Consider the following 19,858-nt stretch of genomic DNA (forward strand, 5'->3'; position numbering starts at 1 on the left):
TCTACTTTTATTAGCCTTTTCTTTTATGGATTAATTTTTTGATTTTTTTTATATAGCAACATTTTTTAAATTTTATTTATTTGTCTATATTTCCACTTTTATTTGCTTATTCTTTTATAGATTTTTTTTAAATTTGGCTCTCTCACTACTCCATAGCCTACTGCTAAATATTCACTAAACTATTTCTACTAGCAACTGCAGCTACAGAGGATCTTCTAATAACCAGTCGTGACCCTTAATAGCACATTTTATTAATATGAGTGTTAATTACAGTCCTATTAAAGTGTTTCCAAAGGATTTACAGTGTGGAGGAACGTGAAGTTGAGCCTCTCTGCCCCCCGTCTATCCCGACACAAACATGCACGCGCACACAAGCACGTACCCCCCCTCCCCTCGTGCGCCCCTGCACGCGGCCTCTGACAGCGGCCTTGTGCACGCGGGACGCTCCGCTGCGCTTCGCCTTCGGGTCAGACCGGACTCCGCTCCGTCTTGTTTGAAAACTCTCTCCCCCTCTCTCTCCGGGACTCCCGTCATTCTCTCTCCGTGTCTCTCTCCCTCCCCCCCCCCCTCCTCTCCCACCGACCTCACCTCTCCCGGTGGCCTCGAGCCCAGCCGTGGGGGACTCGAAGAAAGAAGAAGACGCAGGGGGGAAGAAGCGCGCCGCCGGCCGGGAGACGCGTTTCAGAGGAGGCGGTAAGCAGCTGGAGGCTGAGTGATGCTGAGGGGGAGGGAAGAGGAGGGATTATCATCCTTCCACCTGCTGGATTATCAGCACCTCTCGTGCTGCGTTCACCCCCCTGTGGGAGAGACGAACGCTGAGGCCACTAAAGCTCAATATTAGGACAGAATCACTTTTAGACGAGACATTAAACTCACCTGAGCAGCTTTGTTGTTTATTCAGACGAGCTAAAAATGCTGAACTGATGAAGATGCAGCAACAAACTAAACATACAGTCTGATAAATGGTTATCTGGAGGATGAGCAGCTTCCTTTAAACCACAGTGGGGGACAAATACTGTTTTACAGATTAAAACAAAGTTCAAAACTGCTTCTGCAAATCCATTTTAATGTTCTTCTGGCTCATTCGAGGGCAGATTGCGTTTGGTTGTTGCCTCAGATGAGATAGCTGGTTTAGATAACGGAGCTAAAAGTTTCAGTCATCATATTAAGTTTTAACTGTGAATCCATTTAAAGTGTTGCTCTTAACTTGTCATTTGCTAGACTGATTATTTCTATGTTGGGATGTTTGATCCATGGTGTTGCTTCGTTAGGGCCCACATCTTGGCTGCGCTTGATTTCCTCCACCAGGATTTATCTTTTTATTTATGCTTTATTTTACACTGCTGTGTCATTTTGCACACATGGACACCTTCATTCTCTGTCATGTACTTTCCTCCTTTCTTTGCACATGTGCTGCACTTTTATGTACATTTTATGTACATACGTATTTTGTGCAACTTTATACACCTTTTTGCATTGTTACAAAACTAGTTTTATGCACTTTTTGTTTCAATTTTGAGCATTTTCTGCACTTTTACACACTTTATGTGACTTAGGGAGGTCTTAGTCTGTAGAATCATTTCTTCCACAATTAACATTCCTCATGACCACATGTAAGCCAGGTTAATCTTAAAATGTTAACGGTTATGCTGTAAAACTGCTTCTTAACGAACAGAGTTGACCTTTCCGCGACTGTCTGCGGGTGCAAATGTCAGGCCAAGAGTTAACTGTTTGGGCTGTTTTAGCACAAAGACCTCTGATCCATCAAAAGCACACAGCAGCCGGGACAATGTCCATCTGGCAGCTTCTCCATTGTCCGCAGTGACAGATGGCATTTCATCACGTCAACACATCATGTACATGTACACATGCCTCTGATGGATCCGTGAATCTATAGACGGTTCGTCATTAGTTGGTTAAAAGTGTGATCCAGCCGTGTGATTTCAGAGGAGTCCATAAATGTGTGTAGGGTTTGCAGAGATGCTTTGAAGCTTTAATAGTATTTCAGGGTGATGTATCTGTTATGATGACTGTAATATTGACTTCACTGGTTGTTTTATCAGTCTGCTGCGTCTCATGAGGGCAGCTTTTTATTTTGCATATTCCCCATTGGCGGCTGATCCCATTGCGGGCCTGTAGGACAGCTCTGTGGCTCGGATGTACAGTAGTAGTACAGTAGAGTCGGGAGCGCTACTGTAACTTTGAGTGTGCGTGCATGTTTGTGTGCGTTCGTATCGGTGGATCCCAGGCAAACATTTGCCCCCCTCAGCATTCCTGGGATGTGATGAGTCCGGCATTCAACAGGGACAACCTGTTATCCGCTCATTCACTTCCCACAGATGGCCAGCCATTGTCCACTGACCAGCCGGCCCTGCAACACACACGCACATACACACACACACTCAAATACACACAAATACTTGCACATCTGTAAGCAAATACACATGGTGCAATAAATGTCAGAACCCGGAATGCACACGGAGATTTTTCCTGATGTGAATTTACACACTTTTATTCTGTCTTTGCAGAGATTTTAATCCTATTCTGACTTTGGAGGTTAAAGACTGGTATCAATATAGAGAACTGTGCAAAAGTTTGAAGCACATAAAGTGTTCTAGATGTTTTGTTTCATCATTTAGTACCATCAGCAGCAGAAACAAACCTCACACAGTCAGAGGACACAGATTCTAAATCAATAGAAGAACTGCAGTAAGGATGTCTGGAACAATCCAAGCTTCTTGAATAGTTTTGGCAAGTACTTTGAAAAATGGAGAACTGGTGCAGTTTTAACCCTCCTGTTGTCTTCATTTACAGGCACCAAAAAATATTGTTTCCTTGTCTGAAAAAAATCCAAAAATTCAGCAAAAAAAATCCCCAAATTTCTGAAAATTTGCAAAACCTTCAGGAAGAAAATTCCAATAATTCCTTAAAAATTTCCCTTAAAAGTTTTATTTAAAAAAAAACGAAACACATTTGGCAAGAAAATTCTTGTAAATATTTTCAAAAAATGAGTAAAAATCTTCAAAAAAACCCCCCCTAAAAATATCTAAAGTGATTACATATATATCAGTAAAACCTCTAATATTCTCTTAAGAACATTTACATAAAAATCAACCAAAATCCGGCGAAATTCGCTGGATTTTGGTTGATTTTTTTGTGAATGTTCTTAAGAAACATTTTTAACATTTCTTTTTTTCCACCAAAAATGTTCAAAGAGGCACAGGGTTTTTTATGTACTGAAATATCCTCTCCACTACCCAGTTTGTAATTAGAGAATACTATAAAATGTTCAGGTATGGAAAATAGACTATTTTTGGTATCAGTTTCTACAATCCAGCTTTCATTTTGGGTGATTTGATCAGATCATTTTGTCTTTCCCTTCCAGACATAGATTTCTCCTGATCTCTGGTCGATGGATTTCTCACTGACAACACAACAATATTTTAGTAAGTCTGCTTTCCTCTCCTTTATTATGACACATTCCAGGCTGATTTTGAACTCTAAAATATTTAACGTCTGCTTACTTTTAGTTAGCGCTGCGGCTCTGTGAATGTTTTCTTATTCTCAGATGACCAGAGCCTCTCTCATAGTTTGGACAGCTGCCTCGTTTTCTGAAATTGTATTGGTAAAATGCCTGTTGACCAGAGTTTAAGACAGTAATTTTCCAATTATACCGAGGCTGAATAAGGAGCAGGTGTTTGTTAAAGTTTGGCTAATAGTTATTATTCCGGAATAAGTGAGGAGAGAATGAGGATGAAGCTCCAGAGATCCCTGTTGTCACTATTAACAACAGTGGTTCTCGCCAACTGGAACTGAATTTATGACAGTAGTAGTAGTAATATCTGTGAAAACTTTTGTGGCTTTTAGATAAACAATAAAGTTTCCAAAATTCTAATGATATGAATTATATATTAGGAGTTACACAGTTTGGGTTTGTTGTATTATCCACAAATGAGGCTGGTGATGTTCAACATTTATTCTTCTGGTCAACAAATCCTGTAAAAAGTATAAAAAGTGACCACCAGTACAATGTGTGGAGCCTGTCCTGTTAAAGCTTATTCCTCTGTGCCATAGAGGTTCCAGTTGAACAGACTTAGATGCTGCTTCGTTATGAACAATGAACATGTGCACCGTACACTGTTCAAAACAAAAAAAAAAAATGTTGTTTTTATGGTGAAATTCCATCAGCCGTGGTTGCCAGAATGCTACCGTAAAATTAGGGTAAAACATTTTCTGCATTCACGGTAAAGAAATGTAGTGGGTTAACTTTCCATAGTTCAGAATTTGTTTTCCTCAGTTTTTTTCCTTCTTTTCAGTCAGTAATTAATTTCCAGAACTTCTTGTTCACCACAGTCACCTGCCTCTCTCTCCAGGCTAGAAAATCGAGTGAAGCATGGGTGACTGGAGCTTTCTAGGGCGACTGCTGGAGAATGCTCAAGAACACTCCACTGTAATTGGAAAGGTGACTGAATATTGATTCATTTTATAAGCATGAATTAATATATATGAGGCTAATTTCCTTCTTCTCAGACAATATTCTACCTCCAAACCTCTGATGACTTTGACATTATCATACTAGTTTACACAGGTTAGCCCAGTTGTTCAGTCAATTTAACCCTCGTGTCGTCCTCCAGGTCAAAATTGACCCGTTTTAAAGTTTGAAAATGTTGAAAAAAATATATATTTTCACAGTGAAACTTCTGATGTCCACATTTTCAACTTTTTGGGAAATCTTTGAACATTTTTTGGTGGAAAAAAAGAAATGTTAAAACTATTTTCTTTAAGAACATTCACATAAAAATCAACCAAAATCCAGCGAATTTCGCTGGATTTTGGTTGATTTTTATGTGAATGTTCTTAAAGAAAATGTTAGAAGTTTTACTGATATATATGTAATCACTTTAGATATTTTTAGGATTTTTTTGGAAGATTTTTACTCATTTTTTGAAAATATTTACTAGAATTTTCTCACCAAATTTGGGGGATTTTTTTTTTTTTTTTTTTAAATAAAACTTTTAATGACAACTTTTAAGGAATTACTGGAATTTCTTCCTGAAAGTTCTGCAAATGTTCAGAAATTTGTTGAATTTTTTTGCTGAATTTCTGTATTTTTTTCAGACAAGGAAACAATATTTTTTGGTGCCCGTAAACGAGGGCAACAGGAGGGTTAAAAGACCTAGTTGTTATCAGAAGAGCTCAAGCATTTTCTGTTTTTTACTTGACAGAAAAGGAGACCAGTGACCCTGCAGAGAACCTCCATCATCTAACCGCTCTGTTCTCTAATCTCTCCGTTCCTCCTCTCCAGGTTTGGCTCACTGTCCTCTTCATCTTTCGGATCTTAGTGCTGGGAGCAGCGGCCGAAGAAGTCTGGGGTGACGAGCAGTCGGACTTCACCTGCAACACGCAGCAGCCCGGTTGCGAGAACGTCTGCTACGACGAGGCCTTCCCCATCTCCCACATCCGTTTCTGGGTGCTGCAGATTATCTTCGTCTCCACGCCCACCCTCATCTACCTGGGCCATGTGCTGCACATTGTCCGCATGGAGGAGAAGAGGAGGGAGAGGGAGGAGGAGCTGAGGAAGGCCGGACGGCACCAGGAGGACCACGACCCTCTCTATCGCAATGGGGTTGGTGACGGAGGAGGAGGAGGTGGCGGGAAAAAAGAGAAACCCCCCATCCGGGATGAGCATGGGAAGATCCGCATCCGTGGGGCCTTGCTGAGGACCTACATCTTCAACATCATCTTCAAGACTCTGTTTGAGGTGGGCTTCATCTTGGGACAGTACTTCCTCTATGGCTTCCACCTGAGGCCGCTCTATAAATGTGGCCGCTGGCCCTGCCCTAATACTGTGGACTGCTTCATCTCCAGGTTAGAGATTATGGCTTTATTTTTCTGCATCACAGAGGGTCAAATTCACTTTTTAGCCATCTGTTTCCTTGTTTTTTGTGTGTTTTTGTTCATATTATTTAACACATTTAATCCACAAACCATTGCTGAAGCCCAACATGATTACTTAGATACTACTGCTACTTTCTTGTGTGATATGTTGGCAGTGTACAGTGATAACAGTTTCAGATTTAACACTTGAAATATTTATAAGCCACTGATTTCAGGAATTAATAGACTGGCAGATTTGATTTGATCCTTGTTGCTATTTAGCTAGTCCGGCTGAGGTTTTACTGAGCAGCTAAGGAAAATCCAGCGATGTTAAATATCCACATGAAAGCTACATGCATGATATTGTGCTGAAATGGGGAAGCTAATCTCATTTTATTTTTAATCTCATTTAAAAATAAAAAATACATTTTTGTTTGTTGTCCCAGGCCGACTGAAAAGACGATCTTCATCATCTTCATGCTTGTGGTTGCCTGTGTCTCTTTGGTCCTCAACCTGCTGGAGATCTACCACCTGGGCTGGAAAAAGGTCAAGCAGGGCGTCACTAATGAGTTTGCACCTGACAGCAAGTCGCTGCGCTTTAGTGGAGATGGGCCTGGAGACGCAGAGACCATTCCTGAGCAAACCTCTCCATCGGTGCTCGACTGTTTGCCAACGTACGCTACTGTGAGCGTCGGGGGCAGAGCAGGAGAAGGAGCCTACAGTCCAACTGAATCCTCCCCCACAGTGATCTCCTTAAACCCTGACATGGCCACCGCTCCTGTGCCTGCTGGATTCAAGACGGATGCACTCCGCCCAGAGGAGTTCCTGCTGGAGGCTTTGCCTGCTTCCTGTTACAGCAATGGTGAGAAAGTGAGCATTGGAAGCCATGGACAGCTGGCAGCAATGGAGCAGAACTGGAGCAACATGACGCTGGAGCTCCAGAGTCTGGATGGAAAAAATTCCTCCTCCTCCTATCCTCCCCCTCTTCCCTCACCCCCCACCTCTGCGTCCTCCTCTCCTCAGGAGGAGATCCCACCATCTCCAGAGGAGGAGCAACGCTCCACATGTCCCACGCTTCCTCGCAATACTCCTCTTTCAGCCCTCACACCAGAGGAGTCGGCGGTGGACCAGGTCTCCACAGCACCTTGTACGGTCCAGCAGGATGACGTCACCGTGGTAACCAGGGCGGAGATGCATCAGCCTGCTGCAGCTGTAGGAACAGACATCCGGAAGTCAAGTCGGGTCAGCAAGAGCAGTGGTGTCCGAGCTCGCCCTGATGACCTGGCAGTGTAGCTAACACACACACACTCACACACATTCACACACCCACGCATACATTATTCATCTTATTGTTTAACACTCTGCCAAAATGCGTATTTTAAGATGAGTTCTTCTAGCAGGACTATCAGCATTTTGTCAGTCAAACACTACAGATCTCCAGTATGGCTGCCAGAGGGTGTGTTAACGCACTTAAATCCCAGTGTTTTCATGATTACTTGTCTGCCACAAAGAGACAAATGAAGGCGCCAACATGGCAACTACTTACTGTTCTGGCTACTTCTCTTTAAGGAATGAGCAAAAGGAATATAGGATCATGCAAGATCTATAGGAGAACTGCAAACCTCCTCACTCATACACCTGCACACACCCAAAGTATGCATCTAACCAGCACTGACACAAATAAGGAAGGCTTATAGTGGTGATGATGATGATGATGATTGGACTGACTAATAAGTTTTGGAGCATAGAGGCAACAATACTATATTCTTTTATTTTCACCTTTCTTTTATTTCTTTGCTGAGAGACATCAGAGGAGAGGTTTGCACTTTTGTTTCTTTATTTTTATTTTTCTTGTGACGTGATGATGGAGCTGAACAGTCTGTGGGTCCGTGGAACTTGTCCGTCTTCGTGGAACTTGTCCGTCTTCGTGGAACTTGTCCGTCTTCGTGTACCATTCACACCTGGCCTGTAGTTTCAATGAAGAGAGGGACGCACCAGCGTTAGGACACAGGAAAGCAAGTCCCACCCTGAGACATAGTCCTTAGGCTTCACAGGCTGTGTGTGTGTGTGTGTGTGTGTGTGTGTGTGTGTGTGTGTGTGTGTGTGTGTGTGTGTGTGTGTGTGTGTGTGTGTGTGTAGGTACCTTAATTTTGTTTCAGTGTTTATAAAATGACATCTCTGCAGTTACATCAGGGTAAACTATATAAAGTATATAAATATGTAAATATATAATGATGGATAGTATTGATATGCACCACAGGATGTTATACAGAACTACCTACATTTTTAAAAAGTTTGTCTCTGATTAAGCTGCAATTTAGAGCGACTTTCATCGAGAAAATCACAAATCAAAAGAGCTTTTCTAACAGTGGCCCGACGAGGTGGGGCAAATAAAAAAGAATACATGATCAAGGGCTAAAACAACATTATATTATGTTCTTTACTAAACAATTTGAAGCTTTGCAGCTTAAACTGAGCATTAAAACTAGTACACCTTCTTTCTGATGATTGTGCTTGCAGTGTGTTACAGAACTGTTGAGTTCCTCCTAGCTGTTCTGTATAGGAGGACTCTAAGTTAATTTTCTAGATGAGCTGTAGAATATACTGTAGCTTTTAGGTTTTTTTTTTTTTTGTTGAAAAAATGAGAAAGCAATATGATCCTAAAAATGTTACCTTTCATTTCTCTGTTAGTTCTTAACAGACTTCCCACATGTTAATTTTTCCTGTTTCACTCATTAATTCCTGCCAAAATAAGAAAATAACATACAGGAACAAGTTCCTACGGTAGAAATTTGGTTATGTTGAATAACGGCAACTTCCCAATAACTTTTACTAATTTTAATCATCAGGAATAAAAAAATACACCCGAACAACAAGACAACAGGGGGAGAGTGGTTTGGGGCAACCTGTGCGTTGGGTTTGTGCATCTTTGTGTTTCTCTCAGAGAAAAGTGTTAGTTGATTGTAATTATACTTGAAAAATCCAGTTGCTAGACAGTACCACAGATCATGTGTTTGGATTAGTATTTGAACACTATAACCAAAATAACCTAATGAAAGAGAAGAACAATCATTATGGTCTAAATTTGGATTAAAACAGAGCATTCTTCAGAACATTTCTGAAGAAATTTTAAGTGTGCCAATGCAGCTTTTGCCTTTTAATATGTCCTGCAATAATTATACATAAGGTATCATTCATATGGGTACATTTTATTTTGAAAAGCCAGTATGTTTCACAAACCCTAATCAGCACCGTTTGACATCTTTGAGCTTTTACTTTGAAAGTATAGTCCAGCATCAGTCAGCTGTGAGTCACTGGTTTCTGGCAGTGAGCAGACAAATCACAGCTCAAAAACTACAAGTTGTATCAAAGAATACTTTCATTATGTGAAGCACGATCCTGTTTTGAACAAGCTAATATATTTTCATGCACGTACGGTGTATTTCACAGATTGGTGGCAGAGAGACTCAGCATTTCTGATTCTCTCCTGAAATTTTGGAGCTCCGATATAGTGGGAGTCCATGAGAGTTTTGACAAGCACACTGCATACTCTGAGGTGATTTATGAAAAAGCTCTAAGTTGTACAGCAGTGAGACTGAGATTGGGTGAAAGAGGACAAAAATCCCTAAAGTTTGATATATAAATTGTTCTTCTACAGTGGAAATTGAGAGAAGGAGACAGTTACAAAATCCATCTAAGCAATATATTAATTTAATGAAATACACAAGTGTAATTAGAGTCAAATCTATTCATGCTTGTTATGACACAACGATATTGATGAGCCTATTCATGATTTTGTGCCAGTATTCCTTCCTACTTTGGCTGCAGTAACTGTTTATTTCCCTGCATTATAATCTTAAATCCATCATTTTAATGTAGGAATACAGTTTGTTCTTATCGTGAGACGTATGCTGCTCTAGTGTTGTGTGCGGCTGGTCGTCTGTTGCCAACAACATATCTTGAATGTGAAGGTGCTCGAAGCTAGATTCACAAATCCTGGCTTTAATTAACAAGTCGATAACCATTGTGTGATCGTTCAGCGTGAAGTTATTTGTTAGGCTTTGTGAAGATGAAAAAGATATCCTGGTAGGACTGACCTATGGTCTCATAAGATTATCTACCATCAGCCAAATAACACGTGATATTGTTACTTTCTCTGAAATGAAGATGGTGCTAAAGCTATGATGCAGTAGATTTTTTATTGCAGCTGTCAAATCTTTAAGTGCCTTAAATAATGCAGTTTGTATTGGCTTCTTCTTATCAGACCCAAAGGATATGTTCATATTTTATATATAGTCTATGCAGACAATTGTCATCTTTACTGTTAACATCTGTTGCAGAGTGCGACAATATATGCGCAACCACAAGTTACAGATTTATTCTTTTGGCATTAAGTAAGCTATTAACATTTCCAGACCACAAACTAGTTCCAGCAACATGTGCCACAGCTCTCCCTCACCATTCTTGCTGAATATTAACATCTAAATGAAACTGAGACATAGGAGCCAATATTATTTGTTCCAAATGTACTTTTCCTACTATGACAGGAAAAAAGATCCTGTTGACTATGCTATGGTGCTACGCTGTGATTTGAGAAGGAACATTAAGTCTGTAGGCTGAGATCAGTGGCATCACCAGAGTTTTAAAATCAGTGATTCACATCTAACCATGAATGCAACAACTAAACTACAACATGAGTTGACAAATGAGAAACACTGCATGTTGATTTGAACACATCAGCTACGTTAATGACAACTCACTGTGTACAAAAGGATAAAACAGAAACTGCATATTGTGCTGTTTATGGACTGTGTCAATTGTTTACCTTTCTCATGAAGCTTAGGAAGCAATGAACGACTTCAGCACCCAATGGAAGCTGAAACACCTAATCTATTCTTAGAGAAGATGTTGCTAGCTATGATGTGTATGATTTAAAGATAGATATTTACCAAACCAAAGAGATATGTGCCAAAGAGATCACAATACATGATGGACTCTAACCACAAGATCAGTTTTACAACCCATAGACAGATGTGGAAAAGAATTTCACAAAAGACATTTTGTTGAACTTTGTCTCTAAAAGATTGTTGAAACAAGGTTTACTTTACTTCTTTCTATTGGTAAAATGTTTTTTTTTCTGAACCTTGTTGTTCCAAGCTGTTCTTAGTACCTTCAATATGTTGGTAAAGATTTGCACACTTATTTATGAGGATATAAAGAAGAAAAATAACAAAGGTTGTCCTACGAAGAGGGATATTAACATATTTTTGTTTATTTATGGAAATACTGCAAACAAAGTTGGTCTGGATAAGAAAAGAACCTAAAATGATTTTATTTTTCTGTACTGAATATGGATTAAGAGGCTATTGTGTGTGTGTTAGTGTGCCTTGAATTAAAGCTCCTCTGATGGAGAGTGTGATGGGATTATCATGGCGCACCAATAAGCAGGAACACACTCCCACTTATGGAAAATGAAGAATAACTTACTCCCACTGTAAAGTGACTGTCTTTGAAGAGAAGTGCCTTGTGTCTGAACCTTTCGTTGAAGAACATGTTGATGTAAATGTTCATTTACCTCAGATGTTTACAGAACTGTCACTGAATAAACTTTTTGTACCAAAGCTGTTGTTTGTGCCGAGATACTTTGAGATCCAAAAACCAAAATCGTTCAACCGGTTGTCCGCCTTAAGTTGTAAAGACATGTGACACAACTGACTTTCTGCAAAAACCCTTATTGTCAATAGTTGTAGGCTAATGCTATTATTTTATATGTTATTAGCTTCACAGAAACAATTCTGTTAAGGAACTGTAACCTGTTATATTATAAATAAAATTTGCACCTAGCAGTCATTTCCTGTGGCCACTGGCTTGAAATAAGGAGACTGCTTTTGTTCACTTTTGTATGGAAGGGCTCATTGGTTCAAAAATCATTGAAACTTTTAATGGATTAATGTGTCACTTGTCTTGCCAAATGCATATGTGCATTGCTAGATAATCATATCTTCTATTATCCAAAGTTAAGAGTGAAAAACATTCCTCTGTGACCTTTGCATTGCTCTCATTGTCAGGCCAAATTCCCAGGTGTCCATTAGAAAGATTTAGCAACAAAAATGTTGTGGGAATAAGCATTTCATCACCTTTGTTTTTGCCTGACCTGACCTGAAAACAACACCTCAAACTCTAATGCCTGTTTCTGCATGAGAATAGAGTCAAATAAACAGATAAATGTGGCCTAATGCAAATACTGATTATTTTATCCTGATGACAGGTTCATCTATTCATTTGTTCTGAATTAATAATCTGTACTGTGAGTCGTGTGTGTGTGTGTATTGATGTCTCTGTGCGCACATGCACTTGTGTTCTGATGTGTGTCCTCATGCCGTCGCCCATGAAGCTGTGCTGAGGCCAGCGCTTCCTTTATGCCTGCTGAAAGTCCCAGGGATTTTGGCTGAACAAAAACCTCTCCAGAGAGTGAAAGGCCGTGAATGCCTGCTAATGCTGGTCCCACCTCTGGACTCCTGCAGGCTGCTGCGTATTTGTCTATATGATTTAATATGAACACAGACAGTCAGTGAAAATGCGACATATTGCAATAATGACACAGATCAGAACTAAAATAATAAGCATTTTGGGGTTTTGACTTTTGAAGTGTGCTAATCTAAAGTGTTACATTGATGTTGCAGAGAATCGAGGTATAAATTAAATTATTATAACTTAAATTTCAAATAAACACTGAACAGAAATCACAAATAAGCTTGTAACACTTCATTCATCACATGAGAACACTGACATGTTTGACTCTTTAAAAGAAGGCGAACTGCAACTCCAGTTTAAGTTCCTTCAAAAGTGACTCATGTAAAAGAAATGGAAAAATATTTTCGCCAAAGCAAATAACTGTAAGGCAGAAAAAGACAGAAATGCTTGAATATGTGCACAGCAGGCTGAGCTGTAGCACATCAGGAGTGTTTTCAAGGATATAGTGGAGGAATAAGACCTCTTTCTAACTTCAAAGGGATTCACATGGAGTCTGAATGTAAAAAACAGATGAAATCACCTACATCACTGTGCTTATGCACCTGAATGAGAATCCATGCCGGTAGACCAGCATCATTTTCACAGTCAGATTACATGATAGTATGACAGCTGTTGTTTAGCGTTAGTCTCATTTGCTACAATATTGACTTGTCACAGCAGAAAAAGAGACGCTCTGAAGAAATGATCAAATCTCTTGCACGGATACTCACCACATGCACTATCATGCTGCTTTTCTGTGTGTCTGCAGACTCTCTAAGCGACAGAGTTCATGTTTATAACCCTAATTTTCACACGAGAGCAGCACTTAAGCAACCCACAGTGGAAACTCTGTGAGGGCAGCTGCACTTTAAAGAAAAAAAGCAGGATTTAAACCACTCAAGTTCCTGTTTGGTGTGGCATCCGGGTAAGTGTCCCTTTAGGGCATGGAGGTTAAAAACTGTGTGATCGGTTTGACTCAACAACACTAATGTCATTGTGGTCAAATAATATTCACAAACAGAGAAAGGATGGCTCTACTTTTTTTTTGCTTAGATGGGCCAACAGCTGCTGTTTTTAGCATCGTCTGACAGTAGCAGTGTGATATGTTGTGTTTTCTTTGTGGAACGAGTCGAAGGTGATGACTAAAAACTCTATGGAGGTGTGCAGGCGCAAGGTTTTCTCTTTGGAGAGTGGAACAGCAAGTTCTGAGAAGGCTTTGGTAAAAGTGGAGGTGAGGATGGACAAGAAGGAAACGGAGAGGCAGGAGACAGCTGAGCAAATTCATCTTGGCTCGACTGAGGTGGGGCCCCTTGTGTTGTTGGACGGGACTTTTGGACTTCTGTAGAGGGAGCAGGAGCCATGAAGGAAGTGTGGAGGAGCAGGATGATAGGATGGGAGGACGCCTGAGCATGTGGATTTTATGAAGCCTGCACACAGAGATGAGAAGAATGATGTGATGAGATTAGAGAGGTAAGAGACAGAGGTGTACTACGACCTGGCCTCCACCAGAGGGCGCTAGTGGTGCCGGCTGTAGCCCTGACGTCACGACCTCAGGTGAAGAAACCGGAAGTGCGGGAGGCCAAACGTGTGAAGTGACTGGAATGGACGAAGAATAAAACCGGAACAGCCTCGTTTTGTTGTCGGAGCGGCTGAAGAGAAGGTCTCTCCTCCTCAGGACGGTCTGCAGACGAGCCACGGTCCGGTTTCTTATCAGGGGTTCGGTTCTTGGAGACGTTCGGTGCGGTGGAGACGTGGAGGGCTGTCAGAAGTGATGGAGCCGAGTCTGTATGTCCGGTAACGGCTGTTCCGAGGACTCAACGGAGGAGAAGAACCCCGAGACTGATTTGGAGTCACATTGGTCCCATTTGGTGAACTTTGAGGTCGGTGGATGAGGACCTTGGAGAGCAACCTCTGACTGCTGAGTTGATGTGTCCGGAGTTGGATTGTTCTCCAGTAGATCGTCCAGTCTGGAGGGTCGATGAGCAATTCAAGATCTATGGTGAGTAAATGAGTTCCTTTCTGAAGTAATATTAAGATGCTGGATGGATTAATTGGTGTACGTAAACCTGCCAGGTGATAACAGGTGCTCCTGAACCTAAGTTAATTTCATATAGGTGGAGGGATTTATATGTTACCTTTGTGTACATGAGCTCTTGACTATTTATTTAGCAATTACTTTATAGGTGTACGTTGGATTGAGTCTTATGTAATATAGCTAATGTACTATATAATTGAAAATGTTTGTAGGTCTGACCAGACAGTATTGAAATAAGCCCATAGTAACTTATAAAATATATCAAAAATATATCATAAAACGTCTTCTTAAATGGAAGTCCATGTACAAGAAATAGTTTTTCTATAAATTACACCAGTCTCTGATGATGATGATGATGATGATGATGATGATGATGTTGTCTACAAGGTTTTGTGGCAGTAAGTCAGACTTATTTCAAAAAGCCTGACTTAAGCCTGAGTCAGGCTTATTGAAATAAGTAAACTGTGCAACAGGTTCCCAAACATTGAGAACTGTATAAAAATGGCCGTTAAATTATTTACAAGTTGTTTTTTCCACTGATAGAAAACAACTCTGTTCTACTCAGAAGTGACTTACCTTTTAGCTCCATTATGCCAGTACTTTTTGAAAAAGATTTGGAGAAAAGAGTGCTGACAACGGTAGAGGTGTGGGAGGTAACTGTGCTGGATTGACAACTTAAGATACTTAAAATTCACAACAAAGACTGTCACTTTTGCTCACTGTTTGGGGACATTTCAGAAGTTCTTGCATGAAACTCATGATTTAGATATTTAAACCTTCAGTCTGCATCCAGTCTTTGTTCCTGCAGCTGGTTTAGTTTAACATGAGCCTGGCATTAATCCTGGTGTGACTCTTTCTTTTGTACAGTAGGACCTCTAGTGGGCAATCTGTGTAATCACTTCATGATCCTAATCGGTTTTGATCGGTTTTTGATGCAAACTGAAAATATGGAGACGGTGTTTATTCTTTTAATAATGACAATTTTGCATTAATAATCTTTTAAAAAGATGTGACAACTGACACCTCACACGGGAGTTTTCTTTTCCACCTTTTATTCACCAAACAAAAGTCAAACTTGACTGCATGAAAGAATTTTTTCCAAAATCTTACATGTAAGATGCAAGCTGATGTAAATTTAGCCCTCTTCACTCCATTTAAAGTGTGATCATTTTGATTCTGTACTCTTGGTGTGTCTGGATAATTTTTCTCCTCACTCAATCCTGACATCCCATCATTGCTGAGGTGATTTTCTGAGGTTCAACAATTATCCTTCCTGTGGCCAGTATCTTGGGGCTCTCATACAGGTAAAACTGGGAGCCCTTGAACACTTTCACTCCATCTGGCCCACAAAGACCAGCATCAATATCAGACAAGTGTGGAGGTAAAGGTACATCGTTGGTGATGGCTCTGGGAGTAGCTGTGAGGTCAACGTCACGCATCCTGCCTCCTGTTGGAAGAAATATGAGTAAAGTTGTTTGTTCATCACCTGATGATGCACTTTAGATATTTTTTTTATCATTCTAAATAAGCTAAACAATTTATACTGATCGAAAAATGAGAAATAAGCGTTTACCTTGGATGATATGAACTGTGTGTTCATTGGGACAGAGAAAAGCAGCATCCACATGTCCTTCAATGCCCAGTTCCTCCTTCAAGCTTTTAGGGTAGCCTTCAATGAGGGTGTAGTGAGCGTCTGCTTTATAGATGTAAACCTTATCATCCTGCAAGAACAAAGGTGAGGTTAATTTCAACTTCATCATGCTTACTGACCAAAAAAAATGTCTGACTGCTTCAAGGTGTACCTTCATTAAGTAGATTTTGTCAATGTAGGAGAAGACAGCATCCACTCCGTTGGTCAGTTCTTTCCATGATCTGGTTATTGGAAAGCCGTGAAGGCCGTCACGACTGGTGTCCAGGCGCATGTAGGTAGAACCTGAGCAGTTTGAATAATTTAGTTGACATGTAACCTTGTTCAGTGATTTCACTAGTTATTATCTGTAATTTAATAAAACTGGGAAAACCTGTAAAATGACAGTTAAAAGAATGGTTTGCAATTTTTCAGTCCTTAATATACATAATTTTATTTCAAAAAATGACAAATGTTTGGAATAAAATTATATTTTTTCCTGGTTTAAATACAGTAAAAAGTGATGTAATTTTATGTTAATACAGTATAAATGAAATCTGTTTGTAAAAATACCGATTTTTTAATGTGGACAGCATTTGCATTTGTGGCCTGTTTTATGCAGTTAATATGTAAATTGCCACTTTTTTTGTCATTTACCTGGTTTACCTTATGCGTTGTACTGTAGTTGCATTTTTAACTGTGGTAAAAGTCAGGCTGTATTATTCTAAGCCAAGCTAATCACCTCCTGGGCTTTACATTAATAGACTTAAATGAATAGTCAGCAAACAAATACCATATCTAACAAAAATAGTTTGTTATAAGATTGCTGCGTTCTGTATCTAACTTTACCTGCAAAGAAATAAGTTTTGCCCGTATCGTCCGTTGAGATGGCATCAAGTTTGACCTCGCTGCATTTCGGGACTGTACGATCACCTCCATGACCTGCAGTTAGAACAAGATTGCACACGTCTGACAAAATAATTCAAAATCACTCTGGTTCTACGTCTTGTACCAAACCATAATGTCATTAGATTTCTTTTGTTGATGAACGAACCAAAGTTGGGGCACTTCATGAAGTAATTGCGGGCGTCCTTTGGGTAGTTGCCGGTCACCTCTCCTGACACTGGGTGGAAGCGGGTGAAGTTGTGCCCGTGGAAGCAGTAATAGTGCTCCAACCAGCGGAAAGCAGACGTGCACTGAGGCAGGTGGGACCATGTCTTGGTTTTCACTGTCTTAGTGGCGAGATCATAAAAATACACATCTTGTCCTGTGGGGGAAATGATTAGATTTAGAGGAAGGCTACCAATCATTGAGTCATCATCAATTTCCTCCAGTAGAGGGCAGCATTATCTTTATCATAATTTACTGCTTTTTTCTGTCAAGCTATCTCATTTGTTGACGAATATTGACGAGATAATTTCAGCTGTGAAGGCCAACATGCCTTTAAAAAACAGCACTGTGTTGGTCATGCACTCTGTTTTGGGACACTCCACGGCAGCATCCAGGTGAGTGGGGACTCCTGGGAACTCCTCCGTCATTTCTTTCGGATACCCATCCTCCAGAGATTGGTCATAGAAGCGGACCACTTTATCATCCTGGAGGTTATATCAACAATAGTACAGACAAACTGAGATTACCATCAGTAAATTGTATTTATGTGTCTCCTAATCTGACTCGGATCACTGCTAATGGATCATACCACGAAGAAATAAATGTGATCATGGTCATCTGGGTTCTCTGCATTGTGCATGCGAAAAGCAGCATCAACATGGCCAAGCGGATGGATGTCGTGTAGTTTCTTGAATATTTCGTTGGAAGGCTGAGCAGGACCATGGAAACCTTTCCACAGGTGGCCACCTGAAAATACAAGAAAAAAGAAGACCCCCTCAAGTCAAAGTCTTTTTTTTTTTTTTTTAAATAATGTTTTAGCATGTTTATATCTTTTTTTTTTTTCATCAGTGTAATAAGCAGCGAACACCATGAAACTACAGTATACTAATGACAGTTTTAAAAACATTGATTCGGTCTTCCAGTGTTTCATACATAACAAACCTAAAGGATCAGTCATCTTGTGGGCTTGGACCTCTTGCATGATTACTCTTCAGTTTCTACAATATGGCTGAATTACTCCAATATTACAAATTGCTTTTGTGTTTTGTAAAATGGTTGAAGAGTGAGCAGATATGTAGGTTAATGAGTGAGCTTAATGTGCCAGAGCAAGGATGTTTGATAGGAGAGGGGTGCAGATTTCATAGATCTGCACAAGAAGGCAACTGTGTAGAGTTACATCTAAGCAATTTTAAAAGAAGAAAGGAGTATTCTCATTGAATAATCTGAAAATATAGACAGCCATTCTTAAGAAATCTTAGTCATTTTACCCAGAGACTGACCTTATTAAAGTGACTTGAGTAAATTTGATACAGTGAAGGTATTGGCAAGCTTAATGTAAACAGAGACACTTCATAAAATAGATGAATAAATGAATAAAATGCTCCACACCTTTGAAGAAGAAAGTGTTTCCCTGCTCATCAGGAGTGATGGCATCAAATTCAATGCCAGCACATCGATCTGGCAAAGCAGCAACTTTATTTCCAAGAAAAAACACTTGTTAACAACAATAGAAACTGAATTGTAACATAAAAATACATATCACTAGACGCATTACAGCATTTCTCTTTCATTGATGTGTAGCTACTGTGTATATATGCTAAATATTGTAGACTACAATTATGAAGAACCCACCCTCTGCCGCCAAATCTGGTGGCTGCCTGTAGATGATAAAAACATTATTAGAAGTTGTTTTTTGCATTTCCAAAGACTGAATCATGAGTCAGTGACAGGACACCAACATGATGGCTCAGCAGTCTGGAATTTGCTCAATTGATCCAACTGGTGAACTTGGTCAACTAGCAAATATAGTTGTGAAAGGAACCAACAGGGACTTTTCCACTGCACTAACTGATAAGAGAAGATTCTAAAAAGTGGGAATGGTCCAAAACAGCTGCAAGGGCTGGACAAAATAATGTGAGAAAATATCAAATGTGTGAGATATCAATAAATACCAAAAAAAGTTTATAGTTTGGCAAAAAACACAATATCTTATTATAAAGAAAAGTTGAAAATCTTCATGTTTGGAACTCTGCAAATGGCACTTTTGTATTAAAAATAATTATTTAAATATACAAATAGTTGCTTTTTTTTGCTAAGTATATCAGTGATTGAGTTTTTGTTGCAGCTCTAGTATGTTGTTTTATTGTTGTATTGCAGAATAGGCAGCTTGGTTGAAAATCCGACAACAGAGCTGAAACAGAATCAGACCTGTTATGCACAGGTGTAATGTTTTGCGTTTTTAGCCTTAATAAACAACATGAACACAGACAGTTTGGACTGTTAAGAGCTGAAACTAAAAGACAATGCCTAGGATGTCGTGAGTTCACACCTTTGGGAAAAAGATAGTGGGGCTAAACCTCTTCAGAGGAATGACTTATTTGGCATCAAAATCCATTAAAATAAGTGGAATTCTTTTATACTCACGAAGGTGCTGCATTAGTGAGAGCAAGTGCCAAGCACAGAATCAGAGTTCTGGTGAACAGCTTCATTGTGATCCAGATGAAGTCCCCTGATGTAGAGTCTGACACTGGAGCAGAGCTGTGAAGTGCAGCTATGCGGGAGCTGAACCTGTGCTTTTATTCTGGAATATGTGCGTGATTGGACAGGTTAAGTAACTGTGTGTGCACGAGTTTGTTTGCATAGCCTATGTTGGACGTTTTGCTGTTGCAAAATGAGGCTTTGACATGATCATTTAC

General features: G+C 39.9%; 2 protein-coding genes across 2 annotated transcripts; one reads left to right on the top strand and one right to left on the bottom strand.

Annotated features, from left to right (window-relative positions):
* The first annotated feature begins 465 nt into the window (after positions 1-465).
* On the top strand, positions 466-11,498 carry LOC111566544 (gap junction alpha-3 protein-like). The gene is made up of 5 exons (XM_023267197.3): positions 466-693; positions 3,386-3,446; positions 4,374-4,462; positions 5,306-5,868; positions 6,324-11,498. Exons 3-5 carry the CDS (start codon positions 4,394-4,396, stop codon positions 7,168-7,170), a joined length of 1,479 nt encoding a protein of 492 aa, XP_023122965.2. The 5' UTR covers positions 466-693; positions 3,386-3,446; positions 4,374-4,393; the 3' UTR covers positions 7,171-11,498.
* A 3,962-nt stretch (positions 11,499-15,460) lies between these two features.
* hpxb (hemopexin b) lies at positions 15,461-19,727 on the bottom strand. Its single transcript, XM_023267198.3, has 10 exons — positions 19,587-19,727; positions 18,795-18,820; positions 18,552-18,635; positions 17,752-17,909; positions 17,494-17,647; positions 17,107-17,319; positions 16,902-16,994; positions 16,228-16,358; positions 15,999-16,146; positions 15,461-15,872 (listed from the first exon to the last, which is right to left on the bottom strand). Exons 1-10 carry the CDS (start codon positions 19,649-19,651, stop codon positions 15,640-15,642), a joined length of 1,305 nt encoding a protein of 434 aa, XP_023122966.2. The 5' UTR covers positions 19,652-19,727; the 3' UTR covers positions 15,461-15,639.
* Between the last annotated feature and the right edge of the window lie 131 nt (positions 19,728-19,858).

The sequence above is a fragment of the Amphiprion ocellaris genome, chromosome 24 (genome assembly GCF_022539595.1).
Source record: "Amphiprion ocellaris isolate individual 3 ecotype Okinawa chromosome 24, ASM2253959v1, whole genome shotgun sequence".
In the NCBI taxonomy this organism is placed as follows: domain Eukaryota; kingdom Metazoa; phylum Chordata; class Actinopteri; family Pomacentridae; genus Amphiprion; species Amphiprion ocellaris.